This window comes from Ylistrum balloti, unplaced genomic scaffold (genome assembly GCF_031769215.1).
Source record: "Ylistrum balloti isolate Yb309-2 unplaced genomic scaffold, AGI_CSIRO_Ybal_v1 Utg369604, whole genome shotgun sequence".
Classification (NCBI taxonomy): domain Eukaryota; kingdom Metazoa; phylum Mollusca; class Bivalvia; order Pectinida; family Pectinidae; genus Ylistrum; species Ylistrum balloti.
This window is the reverse complement of record NW_026781883.1, coordinates 23,992-47,322: the sequence shown is the minus strand read 5'-3', so window position 1 is coordinate 47,322 and position 23,331 is coordinate 23,992. Positions and strand designations below refer to the sequence as shown.

General features: G+C 34.9%; 1 protein-coding gene across 5 annotated transcripts in view; it reads left to right on the top strand.

The window, feature by feature from the left end:
* Nucleotides 1-8,072: 8,072 nt before the first annotated feature.
* Nucleotides 8,073-23,331, top strand: part of LOC132546277 (uncharacterized) — a 29,312-nt gene continuing 14,053 nt past the window's right edge. The window contains exons 1-2 of one of the 5 annotated variants that reach the window (XM_060210006.1): nt 8,073-8,141; nt 14,125-14,870. In XM_060210006.1, coding sequence (XP_060065989.1) covers nt 14,657-14,870 — 214 coding nt within the window. In that variant the 5' untranslated portion in view covers nt 8,073-8,141; nt 14,125-14,656. Of the gene's footprint in view, nt 8,142-12,261; nt 12,353-13,975; nt 13,994-14,124; nt 14,871-22,589; nt 23,098-23,331 lie in introns of those variants that run through there. The other 4 variants (XM_060209997.1, XM_060210015.1, XM_060210024.1 and 1 more) reach the window with 4 other exon arrangements.

Genomic DNA, 23,331 nt, shown 5'->3' with positions numbered 1-23,331 from the left:
CAATGGATAGAGTATACCTATTTGACATAATGTACTAATTCCTGAGAATGTCGTGTTTGATGTCTAGTTATATTGATAAACAATAATTCAGGGTTCTGATATGCCTTTTTACCACAGAACTGTCTGAAACTGTACATAACACCCCAGTCATTACTACCAACCCAAGTAATTATTTACAGCTGATACTACTGGAACAAGCAGAAGTAAAGTATCTTGTTCAAGGAAATAACACGGTTTTCTTACCGTGAGTCGAACTAGAGGCCTCTGATCGCCAGCCCAATGCTTTGCCACTAGACCACAGCACCTCAACTGCTGATGGAGTTTACGTGTCTGTGTTAATTTACTTATATCTGGATAAGTCTTCTTCGGAATCTTGTTGATGGAGTTTACATGTCGAAGTTAAATCAACAATTCCTAGGCATGTCGTATTTGAAGGTATAATGTCAGGTATACATTCATGTTACAATTAAATATGAGTACCTCTACTAAATGGTGAGCGTGACTTCAAACTTAATCCTTTTGACAGAAGTTAGAGGCTGGGGTGTGGTCTCTATTGTATATATTAAGTTGTTTTTTTTAATTGAATTTAGTTTCAATTACGATTATGTTGGTGTTTTCTTGTTGTTTTTGTAAGTCATACATTGACAGAAGCTATGGCCATACCTGCAGTTATGTCGTTTACATGATCGAAGCTCAGCACGACTCTTTACGTTCCTCTTGTTTCTAAATAGCACTAAATCTGGAATATATGGACACAACAGTTAATTCAACACTTTATTGAGCGCAACTGATAAAACAAATTCATTGAACAGAATCGACAAATCAAATTATTGAACGCAGCTGATAAAACAATTAATTGAACAAAACAGATAAAACAATTAAACACAACTGGTAAAAAATTAATTGAACACGAGTGATATAAAATTCGTTGAACACAATTGATAACGTAATTATTTAACACAACTTATAAGATAATTTATTCAAAATAAATGAATGATAAAACAAATTTTTGAACACACTTGATAAACAATTTATTGAACAAAAAACAGATAACGCGAGAGAATTTTGTGAATAGGTGTTATCATCTACGTGTCTTGAACAAGAGCTGTAGATGAATAGTTTTGAATTCCCTGAGGTATTAGACAGATTCTTCTCGTGTTCATTTCTAACGAAATAAAAACTGAAAATTCACATAGTTTGTACAATAAGCTGCAGTTCTTCGAGTGTTCTGTTTGGGTTTCACGCTCGGCGTACTGGTAGGTAGAAGGTTAAGATCAACTTGTGTTAGAACTGGTCTTACTATAAGTTTAAAGATACTGGTAAGGTTTAAACTTTTAAAGATGATTATTTAGCGCTGGCTTAATATGTGTTACATTGCACCCCATGTAGGTGTGCACGATTAAATCAAATGGTGGTGTATAATTACACGAAGGATATATTGCTGTAGCGTAGACAATATACGGAAGTCGGCTTCTGCCGGTGATGAAAATAGTAACCGGAAACTTCACTAAACTATACATTGGGGTTTACAGTTAAAAGGAAAAGTTATGATTCACACCGTTTAGGATATATTATTGTCAAACGTATTACAATTAATTAATTAAGATGATTCGGATAATCAAACAGAACTAAGTAGTTTGGTGATTTAATTAGTTCCTTGAATTATGTTTACAGTTCTTTTATGTATATTTCCAATATAGATTATCGAGTACAAAAATCCCTTACATTGCTACAGAAAAGACAGCATGTCCAAAAACTAACAAAAAACTTTTCTAAATCAGCCATTTATACTGAAGTGTTGACAGAAACTATAAACTCGAATTCGATAAACATGTGGCAAGATATGTGGCGAAATATGAACAAAGGAAACATTTACAAGGAGACGCTTAGAAACTTCAAGAATCAGGTGTTCTTGAAGAGTCAGCGTCTTCTGATTCATCCACTACACCCGCCATGTAAACCCTAGTCAATTCACGAAAGTAATGTCACACTCCCAACTTGGAGCTAGCTTAACAAAAACGGAATTACGTACATGTACTCGGGCACATGCATGAAAAATCAAAGTAAATATGCAATCAAGTTTTATTATATAGCAATATTTGTTTAGATCATGCACAGGTTAAGATGTTATTTAGTTGATGTTTCCTAATGCATTAAATTTCTACTTTAACTTCACAATTAATATTTTAAATGAAAAGTCTATCAATCATTAGGCACCTTTAAGGAATTTCGATGTAATATTTCAAATTTCCCATATATTTTCCAGTCCGTAGTTTATCTACTACGATTTCAAAATTTCAAAGTGTTGTCTGGTTGAGGGATTTGTACCTTTACGAACACTGAATTTTATAAATTAATGGATTGGGTACATAAGAAATATTCCATTTTAATAATTATTCTAGGTTTAAAGCATCCGTGATATTTTCTTTCCTCGATCTTACAAAGAAACCAATATTTCTATACCAATCTGTAGGATAAGCATGATAACTTTCTTTTTGTGAATTTTCCATTTCTGGATAGCATCAACATTGAATCCCTAAATCTATGATGTTTACCTGTCCTGTTACAGCTAATTCCATATTCATGGACAAGTTCCTATAATAATGACTTAATGCAAAATGTCCATAATAAACAGATAAATTCGATTTGAAGTTGGAAGTTGACTCTCGTTAGTAAGCCTGGTTTACATGGTTCTCATTTGGGAACGTGTCTACTTTACTTGGATCGACCAAGATTTACATGACGCTGATCGTTATCAATCTGAAAATGTTTACCCTTTCGGAACACCTGGTCTTATTCTCATCGTACTTTTGTTCGGTTTCGCGGTTTAAATCTTTCCTTTGCTAATATTTTACCCTAGTGTCTTCGAATTTGAGCTTGAAAGAATAATCTGTTAATAAGTCAGTATTTTAATTGTTTTCTTTTGTGGTACACAAGTCATTGTGACAATTTTAGTTGACTTTCCTTTCAGTCTAAATATATCTTATAGTATATGCCGTCATGTTAATTCCGATTGGTTTGAAGTGTTACGATGACAAATATTGTTTGCATGCCTAACGGTATGTCTGGGACTTCATAAGCAATCTATTGAGCAACAACACATCGAATATTTACCTGATTTCGGAGACGGTGCTTCCGTTGTAAAATATAAAAAGGCTGAGAGCAGGAAGAAGTGTTTCGTCCCCATCTGCTAAATTGAAAATTACGAAGAATGGGACAAAAATCATAATTCATAACATGAATTACGGAAAACGTTTTATATAAACCACGTTATAAAAAATCTGTTTTATGAATGTTCAAGGAAAATTGTTCACAAAAAATACAATAACTCTCTCTGTACTCACCTAAGTCATTTTATAGATGACACCTGGATTGACAATCATAATCCTTGGTGAATAAACAAATTAAAACATGAGAAACTGCAAGGCATATATCCGTAATATTGTGGTCCGCAAGTGCAAAATGAATCGAATCTGTTTACTGTTTTTCCTAAATACGAGTGAACCAATCTTCGATGTGGTTTCCTATTTCTGTGTAAACACCATCGGAATTGTTTATTCGATCTGATAAAGAATCGTTCCGACAAGAACACCAGCCTAAACGTTTTATATAAATGCTTTACTAACCGTTGTGTAATATTAGGTAGAAAAAACTGACATCTATTTTATTGCAAGGCTCTTGATGCAATCCACATGGCGTTGTTTTTAATGCTTTGATTGATTTTATTATTTCATAAACGGAAGTCGAGTTTATAAAGGTCAAAAACGTTAGAGTTTTCGAACTTTGACCTAGTATCATGTCATAATGTCTGCTACAAACCAAACACAGAGTCACTTTAGTGGCTCATCGTTTGATATTTAAGTTTTATTCAAATACATCACATGGTCATAACGAAACTCGTATCTTAAACTAATTTTTAAAAATTTTTATTTGATAATTCCAACTATTTTCATTATTCCTTTTCCACAGCTCCTTCTATGTTTTAATGCATGTACCCTTTATCACTACTGATAAATCCTGCAGGGACGAAACAGCTGTTTGATGTAGTTTAATTAATATATTTTGAATTTTTGTAAGGTGCCATTCACTTGTGTGTCTGTTGGACAATTTTTCTTAACATGGTTAGGTAAACACAGCAGAAGAGGCTACATGTTATGTTAAACTGTATCTATGAGAATTATGATATTCGTGTTTTCTGTTGTCGGATAACCGTGCTTTGATATTATAACTTTTCTTCGAAATTTGTATGGAAATTTTTTCATATTTTTTTAAATATGAATGAAATACAACAAGCAAATACCAACATGTCAACACAATCATAACTCAAATTCAATAAAGCTGGGGCATAATATAAATAAACAAAATAAGGATTTACACGGAGACTCCTGAAAAAATATAATGAGAGCAATACCAGGTGTTCCGGAAGAGAAAGCGTCTTTTTCTTCCTCGACGACATCTTCCATGTGAAAATTCGTCATTCCAAGTAAGTAATGCCAAGTTCTCAAATGGTTCAAAGTATACAACAACGGACCCAACATGCAAAATAACGAGCACCAAACATATCCAGCTTCGTATCGCACAAAGAAATAAAACATTTATTAATGAAATCCCTATGACAACCGAAAAACTTCCCCAGAATTTTCAATAATCTACATTATTTGAAATTTTGTGTTACGAGTTAATGACTGCTTTTAATAAAAATGGGAATAGGCCACGGAATATTGCATCAGCTGCGACGTGAAAAAGTCAAAGGTTGTGATGTAAGTTCGTTGCTATCCAGAAATGGAAAATACACGGTAAGGAAATTGAAATCACCACGCTTACAATACGGCTTGCTGGAGAGCTGTCCATGATGAATTCGTTGTAGAAAACGATCGCGATTAGCGGCTGATGCAGACAAGTCTGTTGTGTTCTTGATTTCCAATTCTGATGGGCATATACGATGGACGTGGTCAATACGTTTCTTGTTATTTAAAGACAAGACGCCATCAATATATCTGAAAGTGAAATTGAAAGACTTTACAAGGATTTGTGACCTGTTTTGATGAGCCTCATATGAAAACCAAAACAAGTCAGCCAACAGAGGGACACAGTACCAATAGGCGTGCCTGTAGTCTGTTGGAAGATCCTACCACAAAACTGCATAATGATGTTGTCAACCAGAAAATCCCTCATTTTTATTATTCCCTTATACCTATACCTCTTTTTTTCAATTTGGGCGTAATTTTTCAAGAAATACTCTTCTGTTTAGTTCACAACCATATGAATAAAATCTATATTTCTTTTCTTCTCAAAGTAGAACTATTCATGATGTGTATAGAATTATATGTAATAAGGGCATAGTGGCGTTCACTCCGCTGGCGAATTCTGTTCCCACAATTGGACTCAAATAGTGGGCAATGGAATGGGAGGAACTAGCAAACTTCAACATAAACCTTTTATTCAGCTTTTATTCACAAAAGTCCGATAAAGCGTTTACTTCTATTTTCACATTTTGAATGAGTACATAATAATTAGGAGGAATGTGATTGATTTACTTGCCAAACTAAACTTAGTACTATAAATGTTCCCAGGAAGTTGGAAGGATCTCACAATATTCGCCAAGTCCACACTTGTACAGTATACTTTCCCAGGTAGTGCAGCCGATCACACAACGCAGGTAATTAACCGGCAAACACAGGCGGATGGTTATTTATGCAAATCAGCAACGCACAACTAGCTGCCAAAATGTTGAGTGGGATGTTAAAAGAAGATGTTTTGGTTATCAGTATAATATGCTGTGTGCTCTGAGCAGTACAACACGTGTTGGTAATGAAACGCCTGTTCCTCTATCTAAGAGCTGTCTGCGTGAAATATTCAGTGGTTTTTATTACCGTAAAGACTGTTTCGGTTAGCAATACGTATTGAATAAGTGTTGTAATATATAGCCGATGTTGAATATCATTATTCAAGATTTATTAAGATGTAATGAGAATTCTGCGACGTCATTATGGAAGTGTGATGGCTTCCAATATCATTGTTGTGCTTTTGTTTTGAGATTGTATTGTGTGTTCCTGTTGATTTTGTGTTGCGTTTTTGTGTAGAGGTCGTGTTTGGTTTGTTTACAGTTTCTGTTGTGTGTTATATGTCGTTTGTGTTTTGTTTTTTATAGAATTTCTGTTGTGAGTTATATGGAGTTTGTGGTTTTTTTAATAGAATTTCTGTTGTGAGTTATATGGAGTTTGTGGTTTTTTTAATAGAATTTCTGTTGTGAGTTATATGGAGTTTGTGTTTTTTTTTAAATAGAATTTCTGTTGTGTGTTATATAGAGTTTGTATTTTGCTTTGTATAGAGAGAGAGAGCGTTGTATTCTATCACTATCACCATGTATTTTGTGACAACATGTGTATATAGCTATTGCATTTGCGATTAAAAAGTTTACAACATTGATATAAAACCTTTCACTAAATTCTTTAAAAAAAAACTTCACAAAATCACAAAATAATAATAATAAAAAATCATTGGGAACACAAGGCGTAAATAAACAGTGCAGAGTTATACGACAAACTCAAATTAAATTCCTGCTATTCAAGCAAGTAACAAGGGCTACATTATGCGAATAAAAGTTAATACTGGTATATCAGATACCGAGTATTAGATATCTGAAACATTTTAATTTTTAAAAGTAGCGGTTTACTGTAAAGAATGTCGATATCACGACGTTGAAGTTTGAATTATCAATGTACAAACTGAAGACTTATGTTACGGTTTACCTCAGTCGCCCTCTAGGTTTCAAAACCGTTAACATCACAGACGACATCTTGAAGGAAGAAACAGCTTTAACAGAATTAGGGTTTATTGTATCTAATTCTAAACTGTATTGATAGTATTTATTTGTATATCTTTTGTACACTTTTGATACGTACACGATGAGAGAGTGAGCACCATAAGGTATTGAAGAATGACATCTACTTGTATAGATGTACATTATAATTGAATTATCTTTGAAATGATAGGTCATCAGGGGTTTAGACAATATCAACTGTTATATCAATATTGTTCTGTGTTATATATGTGCCTTGGCTATATACGTGACAGACTGTTATATATTTGCCTAACTGTGTTATTTATGTGTCTCACTGTGTTATATTGTGCCGAGGACATTGAATTCAATTTTGTAAATACTTATAATATTAATTGAATAACACGCATCGTCTTCAGTATCGTTAATATTTACTCTCGTGTTTTGTACAACCAATTTTCGATTTGTTATTCACTAGCATCACACACAAATACACCTCAATTGTGGACAATAATTATGTGACATTTATACATCTTTTAATTCCGTTATGTAATTCATTGTTCATGTGTCGTCCATGAAGTAGAAACCGCTTACTCTTCCAGAACACCTGGTCTTATTCTCATCGTACTTTTTCAGGAGTTTCTTTATATTTCGAATCTAAGTTTGGATTATGATGATGCTTGCCTTTTTTTTTTAATATTTTGTGATATAAATTATAAAAATACAAACAAATAAATAACAGGTAAAAACAGGTTTTAGAGAAAGTACAATTTTATAAATACCAAAGAGAGCACGAGAACGCTCATACAAACTTAAAAATAAGAACGTAGACTTACATTGAAATTGAAACTGCTTAAGTGAGACGTTCTGAACAGCTACCTGCTGTGTAAGATAAATTGTTTCCAAATGCTTACATGGTCATTAACTGTAATGTTAAAGCTATCGCCTTATATCTATCAGCATCTAACTTGATAATGGTAACACTATCGGTGTAGTATAGAGTGGGCGATGGTGGTTTATTCACAGGGTACGGTAAAACAATTAGGGCATTTAGTCTTAACTATCTTTCAAATCTTCATCTGCTGAGAGTCAGAAGTCAAACACAGCTGGTGAACTACTCTTTAGCCTGAACCCCCGTGTTACAACTTCCTCTGCTGCTTCTGTTTCCCTAATATATATGTATGCATGCATGTGGTTGTTCGGGTTCAAAGGTCAAAGGAAACATGAGGTGTGTGTTTGTGATGTTTGTGTTTATAGTGGTTCAGATTCGTTACGTTTAGAACCTGTGTTCCGTGCCGGGGCGTGTGTGGAGTTATGTCAGACGTTAAGTGCATGTGACTAACACTTATACAGTCACCAGGTGAGTGTACCATCCAACATATATATACAATATATATATTTTTCTGTAACAGAATGTGTGTATGTAGTAATGTATCGAATTTATATGGAATTTTCTTATTTACTATTTCCAAAATGTCAACAATCAAAGACAAGTATGTAAAGCCATTCCGGTATAGGTCAGCTAATTTTTTGACTGGAAGCAATGTGTGTAGCACAAATGACCCGTACTCTACTTGATTATTACCAGGTATCATAATACGACTTTTTATCATTAAGATTTTTCAATGATGAAAATTTTAATTTCGACTTAATACCTTAATTGTTTTAATGACCAAATATTTGTAGATGTCTTCGTAAGAACAAATACCAAATAAGTGATAAACATTTAAAACATTGATCCTTATCAATGCAGTGATTGATTTAATGTGCTAAAATTGCTTTGGGATTTGTGTGATTTTATTGATCACACAAAGCACGTGTCAATGGAGATGATGTTATTGATCACACAAAGCATGTGTCAATGGAGATGATTTTATTGATCACACAAAGCATGTGTCAATGAAGATGATTTTATTAATCACACAAAGAATGCGTCAATAAAGATGATTTCATTGATCACAGAAAGTATGTGTCAATGGAGATGATGTTATTGATCACACAAAACATGTGTCAATGGTGATGATTTTATTGATCACAGCATGTGTCAATGGAGATGATTTTAATGATCAAACAAAGCATGTGTCAATGGAGATGATGTTATTGATCACACAAAACATGTGTCAATGTAGATGTGTTTTAATGATCACACAAAACATGTGTCAATGGAGATGATTTTATTGAACACACAAAGCATGTGTCAATGGAGATGATTTTATTGATCACACAAAGCACGTGTCATTGTAGATGATGTTATTGATCACACAAAGCACGTATCATTGGAGATGATGTTATTGATCACACAAAACATATGTCAATGGAGATGATTTTATTGATCACAGCATTTGTCAATGGAGATGATTTTATTGATCACACAAAGCATGTGTCAATGGAGATGATTTTATTGATCACAGCATGTGTCAATGGAGATGATTTTATTGATCACAGCATGTGTCAATGAAGATGATTTTATTGAACACACAAAACATATGTCAATGGAGATGATTTTATTGATCACAGCATTTGTCAATGGAGATGATTTTATTGATCACACAAAGCATGTGTCAATGGAGATGATTTTATTGATCACAGCATGTGTCAATGAAGATGATTTTAATGATCACACAAAGCATGTGTCATTGTAGATGATTTTATTGATCACAGCATGTGTCAATGGAGATGATTTTATTGATCACAGCATGTGTCAATGAAGATGATTTTATGTGTCAATGGAGATGATTTTATTGATCACAGCATGTGTAAGATGATTTTATGTGTCAATGGAGATGATTTTATTGATCACAGCATGTGTCAATGAAGATGATTTTATTGAACACACAAAACATATGTCAATGGAGATGATTTTAATGATCACACAAAGCATGTGTCAATGTAGATGATTTTATTGATCACACAAAGCATGTGTCAATGGAGATGATTTTATTGATCACAGCATGTGTCAATGAAGATGATTTTAATGATCACACAAAGCATGTGTCATTGTAGATGATTTTATTGATCACAGCATGTGTCAATGGAGATGATTTTATTGATCACAGCATGTGTCAATGAAAATGATTTTATGTGTCAATGGAGATGATTTTATTGATCACAGCATGTGTCAATGGAGATGATTTTATTGATCACAGCATGTGTCAATGGAGATGATTTTATTGATCACACAAAGCATGTGTCAATGGAGATGATTTTATTGATCACACAAAGCATGTGTCAATGGAGATGATTTTATTGATCACAGCATGTGTCAATGGAGATGATTTTATTGATCACACAAAGCATGTGTCAATGGAGATGATTTTATTGATCACAGCATGTGTCAATGGAGATGATTTTATTGATCACAGCATGTGTCACAAAATGATTTTATGTGTCAATGGAGATGATTTTATTGATCACAGCATGTGTCAATGGAGATGATTTTATTGATCACAGCATGTGTCAATGGAGATGATTTTATTGATCACAGCATGTGTCAATGGAGATGATTTTATTGATCACAGCATGTGTCAATGGAGATTATTTTATTGATCACAGAAAGCATGTGTCAATGTAGATGTGTGTTAGATGTAAACCAACATGGCAGTCCGATTTCTGCCGCGAACAGCGGCTCTGTATAAGATAAACGCGGTAATTCAGGAACAAATTGTTATGAATAGGGAAAATATTGATTACATTTGTGTACATTATTTCAGTATATAAATCATACTCGAAATAATCAAATTGGTGATTTGATAATATGAGTCTGTCATTCAACCGAATGAAAACATCGTTGTAATGTTTCTATAATAGTACGTCAGTTGTCGTGCAGAAGTCATTTAAACAGCGCTTGAGTTTAGGGCGGATAAAAACCAAATCACAGGACATCCTTGGTCCCACTTAAGGCAATTGAATAAGGGTTCATTGTGTATAAATGATAGTCATTATCATAGTCATAACGACGCTTACTATGATGAAAGGCATGCTCATTACATGTAATGCCATGTCGCTATAGCAGTGTAATGGCTCCAACGATGCTAGCCGGTGGTGCACAAAGCTGCCATTCACTGATGTTTCAACTGACTAGGTACCTTCGGTTATAAGTAGAACGACTTGTTAGCTTTTAACATGGCGAAAAACCCTAAAATGGACCGGATAAAGATAACATTACATTGAAATATATATTTATCATTATAATAAGTTTAGGACGTTTGGAATATTTTACTTCCCGAAGAAAACTTTGTTTCAATATAAGCGGGATTGTTGGGTATGGAGTTTCGTTAGACACTTAGTTTGCGAATATCCTTTTGTTTAAGTATGTTTTATTGAATGTTCTGGTAGCAGATGAATGGTACATTTACAAAAATGAACCATGTATACAAATCAAGAAAATTATAACGTATGAAAATCCATCTTATTCATTCATGTTTTAGATACATCTTTAGGTATGATTAACAATCTTAAAGATAAGTCCAGGTATAAGATCGGGGTTTAGCACATTGATTGCATTGTTCATGTCTATAATGGATTTTTATAACACTTTTGCCGAAACAGAAGATGATGGGAAAGTTTTAGTGTCGTCATAATGATTTTATTTAGAAATAATGTCCTTGTGTCAAATGAAGTTAAACGTGTTTGGTGTTCGTTAACATGCCTGGTGGTCCCTTTTTCATTAACCTTGTTCTCATTTGAGAACAGGACATTACTTACTTGGACTGACCAAAGTGGCCTCGTCGATGAAGCAGAAGACACTTTCCCTTTTTCAGGAGTCTCAGTGTAAATCTTTCTTTTGTTCATATTTTGCTCTGGTTCCATTAAATTTGAATTGGAATCAAGGCGCTGTTGACATTTTGGTATTTTCTTCATATCGCAAAAAGACCTATATCAATATCATTGATTATATATTTTATATACTTTGTTCTCATTTGAGAACATGGCATTACTTACTTAAATAGACCAAGGTTTACATGGTATGTGTCGTCGACGAAGCAGAAGACGCTTATGTTTCCAAACACCTGGTCTTATTCTCCTTGTGCATTTTCAGGAGCTTCTGTGTAAATATTTCTTTTGTGTATATTTTGACCTGGTTTTATTGACTTTGATTTGGGTCATGATGATGTTGACATGATGGTATTTTCTTGTTTTTGTTTTTTGCCATTCACCTTTAGAGAATCAAAATGTTTTTATAACAAAAATGAGAAATGGATAGAAAAAGAGCCTTCGGGATAAACATTAATTTATAAAGAGTATCATATACATTCTCTCGACAGTGATTGATATGTAAGTGTAGGTGTTTCGTTACTGTGTCCACAGCGCTTTACAATCCCACTACATGTACATACTTTGATCGTATGATGGTTTGAGTGGTACACAGGACGCCTAGAAAAATATGATATTCCTACTTGACGAACAATCGTCAGCTGGAGTATGCTAATAATTGGCCCAAACTTTATACACACTAGGCGTCTTCGGGTTCATTCTTTACCGGATCCATCTCTCTAAAGACTAGTCCTCTTTTTATCTACGTATGGTATTGAAGATATTTTTGAAATATTGAGAAACATTTCCTTCAGGTTGGTAAGTAATGTAGAGAGGATATTATATCAGAACCACTAAAAAACTTATATGTGTCATTTCGATGACGCCACTTTTATCAGACGAGGCTTTGGAGTTAGAGACGTCTCATACACAATAAGTCTTTTAGTTATTGTCTTTAAACTACAATGATTTATGGGTTTATTTTTTTTTTCATTTTTACGTTTCATAAAATGATTATTTTTCAATATCCACTTACGCTACTAATAACTGAGGGCATTTGGTCAATAAAACAAAGGACATTATTTATACATGAATGTTTTATTGTTGTACGTCATCAATTTCAGTTTTAAATTTGAATTTGAATTTCACTATATTGATCATAACAAAAAGCCCACACCCACAGTGTGTGACTTGCTGTCCATGTTCACACCATGTGTAGTATTACTAACAGATTATCTGATGGTGTTACACAGATTATCTGATGGTGTTGGTTTAAACGTGTTATGTCTATACGGAATTTTTATGTAATTAATCCTTAACGAAACAAGCATTTTACTTTTTGTCGTGTTTTGTTTTGTGTGTTATCACCCAATAACAAATAAAGTTAATGCCATTTTGTGATGTTACCTTATAGTGGCCAATGCGGCACTGAAAGAAAATATCAGTGATAAATGTCAAAAATATCTTAATCTATGATTAAATCATATGGATTATCTTTAACTATTCATGTTATGTACTTGATCCAAAACACAAAAAATTGGAGCATCTCTTGGCATAAAAAGTTAACATTCCATTTTGTGTGAAATGGCTAAACATCACGGAAAATAATTACAGTGAGTCCTTCTACACATTGAGTTTATACTGTTTAACAGCACAACACTTACACAAAAAAGTGCCTTTGTGGTGATAATGCTGATAGGTAATTGCAGGTTCATTGTCGCACATTCTTGGCACCACTTGGTTTGAGTCGAAATAATGAATGCATCTGTTAAGAAGAACTGCCATAATAATGAATTCGACATTTTAAGCATTGATATGATATTAATAGCTGGAGTTCATGATAAGTTGACCTTTAGTGTAGGTATTATAAGATTTTGTGATGAGGTGATGAGATGAGGTTGGTGCTGTCGAGGAAACAAAAGACACTAAACCTTCCTGAACCTCTGGTCTTATTTTCCTTGTTCTTTTTTATAGAGGTGTCCGTGTGGAATTTGATTTTGCATAATGATTCTGTTCATATGTAGGATTTTTTCTTGTTTCCGTAATTATATAAAAAACTTTGACATTGTTGTTTTAGTTAAAACTGAAATATTGACGTGTTATGTAGTCTGGGTCTACAATTAAGAACCATTTAACTATTTAAGTCTTATGTAGTTAGTTAAGTAGAGTTAACATAAAGACGATACGACTAGGAACGTCTGTTGTTGATAACAACATCCAAACTCACTTTCCCAGACACCGGCATAACACTTAACATTCCGATAACTTCAATGCTGGACTGCTGAAACAAAAAAATCTTTCATATTTTAACTTCAGATTTGGACGCAATTTGTAACGGGGTTCATGAATTGGGGCTATTTTTGTTTTATATCCTTTTTCAGTGTCACATATTTGTATTATCAAACTCGATATAGAGTATTAAGCTTCTGCACGTAGGAAAAAAAGGCGAAGAAAAAAAATGTAAGTGGAGGTTTTGTTGCATGTATATAATTGAATTTCCGGGAAAGGAAAGCTATCTGAGTGAAAATCATTTCTATCCCATTGTGAAGAATGTATACACTATACAACTATTCTCTCTTGTTTGTTTTCAGATCTGTGTTTGAGACTACTGCTCTAACGAAATTAGGGTATCGACGGTCACGTGGTACAGAAGGTGGGTTACGTTGGGGTTCCCTGATATCGTCAGTGACTACTTAGGGAATTTTTTTAGATCGATTGATTGATTGTTGTTAATTGGATGCTCCTAATGTTTCTTGTTTGGTTTACTTCAGTAAACAACTTCGAGGAATGTTTACACTGTAAACAAACACATGCATCTTTATAGTGTTTGATGTAGTTCTGAACATGGAAGGTCTTTAAAGATTCCCATTGACGTGGATTGCTACCTCCCTCCGACCCATGCAAGTTTGTCTGGCATAAGTGTGGTGAAGGAGAATTCCTTGTTCTACAGTGAATGCTATATCGTATTTATCAAAAAAAAACACCATAAAACTGCCGAAAATCATTCCTGATCTTTGATTTCCACAAATATCTAAACTTTTCTCAACTTATTATCAGACATAATTAAGAGATAAGTCGCTGTGTTGCTCATTTTTTGTGTTGTCACGTCATCAAAATATCATCATGAGGAGAAGCACGTTCAACGTCATTGGAATATCATGCACGTCACTGAACGTGTTGTTGACAATGTTAGCATTCGCGCCGCCATATTGGCTCATCAGTGCATATGGTCGAATGACTAGGCTTGGACTTTGGGCCAGTTGTAACGACGTTTTTAATCAAGGAGAATGTATCTGGTCAATGGACAGTCGGTTTGGATACCAGGACTCTCTACCACGTAAGTAATATATTATCACTTTGAACAGTTTTGAATCATAATGTTGTTGTACTTTGCTTTCGTTCTATGGGCTCTATTTCTTTAACTTCCTGTTCAAATTTACCGTCTTTTGTTATAACGTTATTAGTTAGATGATTAACACGTCACAGTATATTGCCATTTGGGAACTTGACATTGTTCACTTCGAACTTGGATACGTAAAGATGAACTTCACGTGTTTCGTCGAAGAAGCAGAAAACGCTTCCTCTTCGGGAACACGGTCATATAATCATTGTACCTTTTGCTAAAGGTGTTAAACATTCTTTTGAAGCACAGCTTGTGCTAATTTCATCGAACTTCTGTTTACTTTAAGATTCTTTAGATATGTCAGTATTTGTACAAAATAACACAAAAATGAACAGCAACTTTCAATACAAGTGTAAATTAGGTGAAATAGAGACGAATAATACATTAAGCAGCATCAAACAGTAATTTCGTCCTGGTAGGATTCGACTTAAATTAGGAATCAAGACAGATGCAAGTAAAGTACGTCATGAAAAATACAGTATTTCAAAATGCAACAAGGAAATACCAAAGCAAACACAAAGGAAATATATTTTTGTAACTATAGGGAAAATATGACCAGACGTTCCGGAAGGGAAAGTGTCTGCAGCTTCATCGATGTCATTCATTGTTCAAATTTAGGTCATTCCAAATAATGGCACGTTCCTGAATGAGAACCGGGTTTAGATAAGAAGACCACCTGCCATACTGTGTATAGTTTTTATTAGTTTGATAATGCCGGTCTAGAGACAGACTCTCCATACACTGTATGATTCAGCCTGATTCAGAATACCCACTTTATCACGCTACTGCTTAGTATATTTCTAGTCGCCTATTGCTTACTGACCCTAAAATGTCGAGGTTATCATACTTACTCCCATGGGCGGTAACATCACGCTATCCTTTGTTTCGTGAATTAGTTAGCACACTTATTAAAAAAACAAATCCTAAAACAGTTATCAAAATACAGGATAAATCTCACGTCTACAAATATGTAACATATTTCATGTAGATTTAATATTTGCGATCTATGGAAATATGTCTTAATATATTATGTCTTATATAACGACATGTTATATATCATATGATATGTTTTGTGTGAACATTTATTTACATGTATATGATCGTGGCCTGTTCATTGTGATTAGATAAGTGTAGAACAATATTAGCCTGCAGGAGTCGACTTCTAAAATCTGGTACAATGTCTATCTACCACACCAGAACAAGTCAACTCCATATCTATCTCATTCTCTTCTCCCACAATCTACCACACCAGAACTAGTCAACTCCATATCTATCTCATTCTCTTCTCCCACTATCTACAACACCAGAACAAGTCGACTCCATATCTATCTCATTCTCTTCTCCAACAATCTACCAAACCAGAACTAGTCAACTCCATATCTATCTCATTCTCTTCTCCCACTATCTACAACACCAGAACTAGCCAACTCCATATCTATCTCATTCTCTTCTCCAACAATCTACCACACCAGAACTAGTCAACTCCATATCTATCTCATTCTCTTCTCCAACAATCTACCACACCAGAACAAGTCGACTCCATATCTATCTCATTCTCTTCTCCAACAATCTACCAAACCAGAACTAGTCAACTCCATATCTATCTCATTCTCTTCTCCCACAATCTACCAAACCAGAACTAGTCAACTCCATATCTATCTCATTCTCTTCTCCCACTATCTACAACACCAGAACAAGTCGACTCCATATCTATCTCATTCTCTTCTCCCACTATCTACCACACCAGAACTAGTCAACTCCATATCTATCTCATTCTCTTCTCCCACTATCTACAACACCAGAACAAGTCGACTCCATATCTATCTCATTCTCTTCTCCAACAATCTACCACACCAGAACAAGTCGACTCCATATCTATCTCATTCTCTTCTCCAACAATCTACCACACCAGAACAAGTCGACTCCATATCTATCTCATTCTCTTCTCCAACAATCTACCACACCAGAACAAGTCGACTCCATATCTATCTCATTCTCCTCTCCCACAATCTACCACACTAAAACGGTCTCCATTTTCTCTACCCTATCCCAACCTTTAATTATCCACAACACCAGATCAGTCGAGTTCAACTCTATCTTTCTTCCACTATCTTCTTGCATCTGTATGATGCAGTTCCGAAGACTGATCGATAAGTTATTTCATTTTACCTGTATACTATTTTCCGACTATTTAAGGTTGTTTACGTGAAGACTGGTGTCATTTGGTCAGTATATATCAAAGAGGTACAAACACTCTAAAGTAAACAAGGCACGTGTCTTTTGCAAAACGGACAACACAATGACGTCCTTAAACATCGCTGGCAAAAGTGTATAGATACTGAAGGGCATTATGTTGAAAAATAATGCAATCTGTCCACCAAAAGTCAAACCCTTAAATATGAGACTTACAACTTATCGATAAGCCCATGTTTATAAGATTTGGCTTTTCTGTATTGTATTTCTATTTAAACTTGAGTGTCTTTGTACAATCTCTTACTCATTAATTTATCCGTTCTTATCACTTTCCTATCTGTTCTTCTATGTTGGAAGGCAATAACGAAATAAAGCCTGCTAAATAGAATTAAATATAGATTGTATCCATGTTAATATTCTGATATACATGTAGATAGTTATTTAATATTCTCTATATAATTCTCTTGTATGTAATACCTTCTCAAACTGCAAAGTGAACGTGAAGAACAGATAACGACGGTGAGATATTTTATCAAACTGGATTCCGATACAAGTATTCCGTCCCTTTTTGTGGTAACAGAAACAGTAAGCACTTGATGTGATCGTCTGTAAAACTCATAGCAGGATTTGTTAAAAAAAATCCAGCGACAGATTAGATATTTGTACTATCACCGTAGAACTGTCTGATCATTCGATTTATTGAATAATGACACTTTACAATCAAAATACTGAGTTATCCATGTGACAGATTTAGCTCATGTGCTTTGTATATCTGCTTATAAATATCTTTACACCAATTATACTGACACTGACACTATACAGCCGGTGTAAAGAGACACTATACAGCCGGTGTAAAGAGACACTATACAGTCGGTGTAAAGAGACACTATACAGCCGGTGTAAAGATACACTATACAGTCGGTGTAGACACTATACAGCCGGTGTAAAGAGACACTATACAGCTGGTGTAAAGAGACACTATACAGTCGGTGTAAATAAACACTATGCAGCCGGTGTAAAGAGAGACTAAATAGCCGGTGTAGGCACTATATAGCTGCTGTAGACACTATGCAGCTGGTGTAAAGAGACACTATATAGCCGGTGCAAAGAGACTCTATACAGCCGGTGTAAAGAGACACTATACAGCCGGTGTAGACACTCTATATAGCTGCTGTAAAGAGACTTTATACAGCCGGCGTAAAGAGACACTATACAGCCGGTGTTAAGACACTATACAGCTGGTGTAAAGAGACAATATACAGCCGGTGTTAAGAGACACTATACAGCTGGTGTAAAGAGACACTATACAGCCGGTGTAGACATTATACAGCCGGTTTTAAGAGACACTATACAGCCGGTGTAAAGAGACACTATATAGCCGGTGTAAAGGAAATTAATCATCTCAGTTCTGTTAATGGGATCACGGGATATTTGAATTCGAATAAAAATTGAAAAAAATATAAGTTGGATAATACAAGATAGAGGTAAATAACAGCATTGAAGTGCTTTCAGTTGGCATTCATAGGTTTATGATTTCCATATAGACAAATGCAAATTCACTTCATGGCACCACATGGTATATGCTTTGTCCAGCAGGCATTCAATGCTCATGAATGCCAACTGGAATCAGTTCAATGCTTAAATCAATTTTCATGAAAATAAATATAGGTCTACCATGACAAATGTTTGGTGGTGTCTCTTTGAGGATCTCCGCATTGTTTTCATTTGTATGTGATCCGTTCTATGGATCCGTAGACATTCCATCCTCACGCCCCAACAAAACCCGTCAAATCGATTTTAGCGTGAACATGTTTCCATACCTACATGTAATATATATCAAAGAACGTGTCTTGTGATTACAAAACTACTGCCTACATATCTACATAGAGACAAAAAACAATGGCATTCCACAAACACAAAAACCTCATCATCATCACAACCATGCTGGTTTTATAATCCCAAAATCAGGTCGCTGACACCAATATCACGATTCTTCAGTCGATAATATAGCTATTTACCTCATACATGATACTAACGTGTCATCTACACGGTTTCGTGTTGTATTTTTTATAGCATGCACTCTAAAATTACAATCAATATTACTGGAGAGTTCCTGTTAAGATGACAAAGCTTTTCAAACCTCTTGGCACTGACTAGCTCCAACTCTACACACATTCCTGTAGTTAATGTGTCTATACAAAAACGCATGGCTCTGTAATTTATTGTAAAATGACAAAACTTTAAAAAACTGAAATTCCTGAATCCCTTTCATTTTCTAGTCTTATTAGTGTTTGCTTACGTGTGAATATCATACAATTAACACCTTCATTTTCGAGACGATGTTGAGAGTTAATGTTTCGCTGTTTTTTGGGGGTCATTTTGTCACAATTTATCATCGTGACCCAATGCAATCACCTTTTGTTCGGCTTCGGGCGTCGTAGGTTGTAAACGTTTAACATTTTTGACTTCGTCTTGAAAATCCCTGAACCGATTTTGATTTTGCAGAAAACTTCAATCGCTAAATGTGAACATTTTTTGTGACTTTAATGGTTCCAACTCCAAGGGCCAAACAAATATCAACGGCGCCACCCCAGAGCATCACGTTTCCCCCTGGGGAGGGTGAACATTTAAAAGTTTATATAGGAAAATAACGTTTTTAGCATAATACGTTTAATTTCCGATGGAAATCTGTCAAACTTGATGAAAATTACAAGTATAAGATGAAGGTTTGATGAGATGCACTTACTGATCCTGGATGCCACTGATGGGTGTTGCTAAAAGGGGTCATATTGACTGAAATTGAAAAGTCTTCTTAACACCCAGACGTAGTAGAGTCAAACACTATCTATGGATCGGAAGTTCTTAATGTCCTTTACAAAAAAAATGTGAACTTCGCGATTCCAGGGTCTCACATTACTCCCTCGGGAGAAGGGTAGTTTCCTATAGTTTATATAGGAAAGTCATATTTGCGAGCATTATTTCTCTTACACACAAACCATGGGGATGGCAATTTACAAGACCATCGACAGCAGTGTAATGCAGGTGACCATTAAGCTCCTTGAGTGTCGAGTTTAAAAATATGTTTATATTTTATTTTGGTGAAGATAAAATTTAGTTTGTTTGGATGGGTGTGTGTAGATTTTGGTTGTCATCTATCTAGGTTACACGTCAACGGTCAGACTTGACCACTCCAAATTAAAGACTGTGATATCTTAATAACAGGTTGACAAATTTCATACATATATTTATAGCATAGCTTTACATCATCAAGTTTATTTCTGGGTTTAATTTGGTTGGTTATCGGTCTAGTCTGAAGATGAAAAGTCACATCTAACTATTTTTTTTTTAAATCAAAAAAGCTTGAGCAAAAAATATCTTCTTAGTTCATGGACAAATTTGATTAATGTGCACATCATAGCTGTACTTTATCAAGTTTTAACCCTGATTTTGTTGGTCATTGGTCTACGGGTAAAGCCTAGTCAGACTTTTGAATGAAAATGTATGCTCACTAGATATCTTATTAACGTTTGGGAATATTTCAAATGAAAATCAAATGACAGAATAAAATAAATTTTACACAAAGTCCTAAAAAAGAAAGAAATATATGTTGTATAAACGGCCAAGTATAAAACAAATGATATAGATGTGTTGTACTACTTCTGATTCACACATTTCAAAATCTATGTCATCTCGATTGCACCAGCAATACATAGTTTTGTTATTTCGTTTTGAATGTTTTTTGTTGTTTGTTTTTTTTTTTTATTTTATGTTTTTTTGTTTTTTTTTTTTTGTTTTTTTTGCTTTTCAAAAACTATTTTTAATTGCACTTTACTGCATGTGTGCAAAAAATGTTAGAGTTGATCGTAACAATAATTTGAATACATACATTGAACGGGTTTATCAGGACTCGGTGGAAATTCAAACAGTTGCGGAGAATCTTATTTTCTGTCCAGATCTAAAATCAAGTTAAATGGTGCACAAAGAAAACAAATAGGAAAATAGGAACTTTCCCAGAAATCTATCATGTACAAGATAAAGCTATAATAAAGAATTCGGTACAAAGGGAGACAACAAGCGCAGGACTATTATTGCAAATACATGTATTTCAGTATTTACAAATCTGTAAATATGTGTACATATATATTTGTGTTAAATTCAGACACATCTTTGAGATTTTTTTCACATTCATGTTACGTTATAAGTGAATAAAATGATCACGTTTTGGTATAATCAGTTCTGAAATTTATCATTTCATCATTTGACAATATTTTTTCCTGCATAAATGTGGGCGAGGTATTATTTTTTTTAATTTTTTATCACACTTACGAAACATGTATGACGTCATATGTTTAACACTACGATAAAATTGAACCAAAAATCTGAGGCTGTACCAATTTCCTCATACTTCATTATACATGTAGTGTGTGTGTAATTTTAACTCCCTACATTCACTGGTGTCGAGATAATTACTACAAGTAACGTTATTCCTCTAATAGGGCATGAAATCACCTCCTCACTAATCACATAGAGCAATAAGTGGACATGGCCGATTACAGCTTGAGATGGGTGATTGGGGGGGGGGGTGCAAAGTAAGTGAGTTAGTGGAATGGCTTGAAGACTAAAACATATGGGAGGCACGAAGGTTAAAAGGGAATGCAAGAGAAGATGGGTTAGACACACAAACCATTTTTGTATGTAATAATTTTTAAAATTATGATGTCGTCATGAACCTCGCATACACGTGCATTATATGCACATTTCATTGCATATATATATAAATATTTATGAAAGATGGCCGATATACACAGGTTATGGTAGTTGATCGATATACAAACGGGAAGATAGATGACCGACTTACACAGGTTATGATAGGCGCGACCGGTATACACAGGTTATCATTAGATGACCGGTATACATAGATTATGTTAGATGACCGGTATACACAGGTTATGAAAGGCGACCGGTATACACAGGTTATCATTAGATGACTGGTATACACAGTTTATTATTGAAGACCGGTATACACAGGGTATGATAGATGCACAGTATACACAGGTTATTACAAGATGGCCGGAATACACAGGTTATACTAGATGATTGGTATACACAGGTTACTATAGATAACCGGTATACAGAGATTAACATGAATATGGTTCAGAAATACCAGTTATTTTAATACATACATCACATATCATACCATGATGAAAGTATGAATACAGTTTCTCTGCGTTACTACTTCTGGGCGATGAATGAGGAAGAAACGGGAGAATCGCTCAAATCACGTTCTGAAAATCGCGCGTTGCCTTGGAAACTAAAATGAATTATGCACACTGGTTGGTCCCAAGTATGAAATACCGCTACACGGTATAGGTCAGAGTTTTATACTGTTAACTTGTTTTGATGCGGGCCTTCAGAATCTGTGTGTGAGGCTGGATCTCAGTGCTTATAACGCACTTAAGCAGTGTATGTGTGTACATCATATTAACCCATATATATAACCACAGTTTTCAAGCGCGAGGGCAACTTTGTCATCCATACAAACTTATGACGTTACATTGTGGATTTTCTACACCCACCCACATACTTTCTAACAGGAGGGATAGTGTATTCTATATTTACACGCTCCATCACGTGTACCCACATACAGAGAGACAGCCAGTTGAATGTTGAAGCTAAACACACGATCAATAACAACAGTCTAATACTTAAACGTTTGGAGTCTTCCCGGAGTTACTCGATAGTACGCCTGTCATTATGAGGAGTTGTGCGGCAGTTCTAGGATTAACTTTCCTTGTTATAACGGATTTAGCATCCATAATAAGCTTCGCTACACCGTACTGGCTGGAACTTAACATCGGAGTATTTGGTCTGTCCGGACAATTGAAATTCCACGGACTTTGGGCCACCTGCGATCGAGATCAGTGCTCATGGGTGTTTGAAGATGGAGCTCGAGTTCTGTCCAGCGCAGGTAGTGTTTATATTCGGAACACCTCTCTTCTAGGGTACAGGGAGTCTTTATTTTGGGGGACACCTCTCTGGGGTACAGGCAGTCTTTGTTTGGGGGACACCTCTCTTGATGTACAGGTAGTGTAACTTTGGGAACACCTCTCTGGGGGTACAGGTAGTGTTTATATTGGGAACACCTCTCCTCCAGGGTACAGGTAGTGTTTATATTGGGAACAGCTCTCTGAGATAAAGGTAG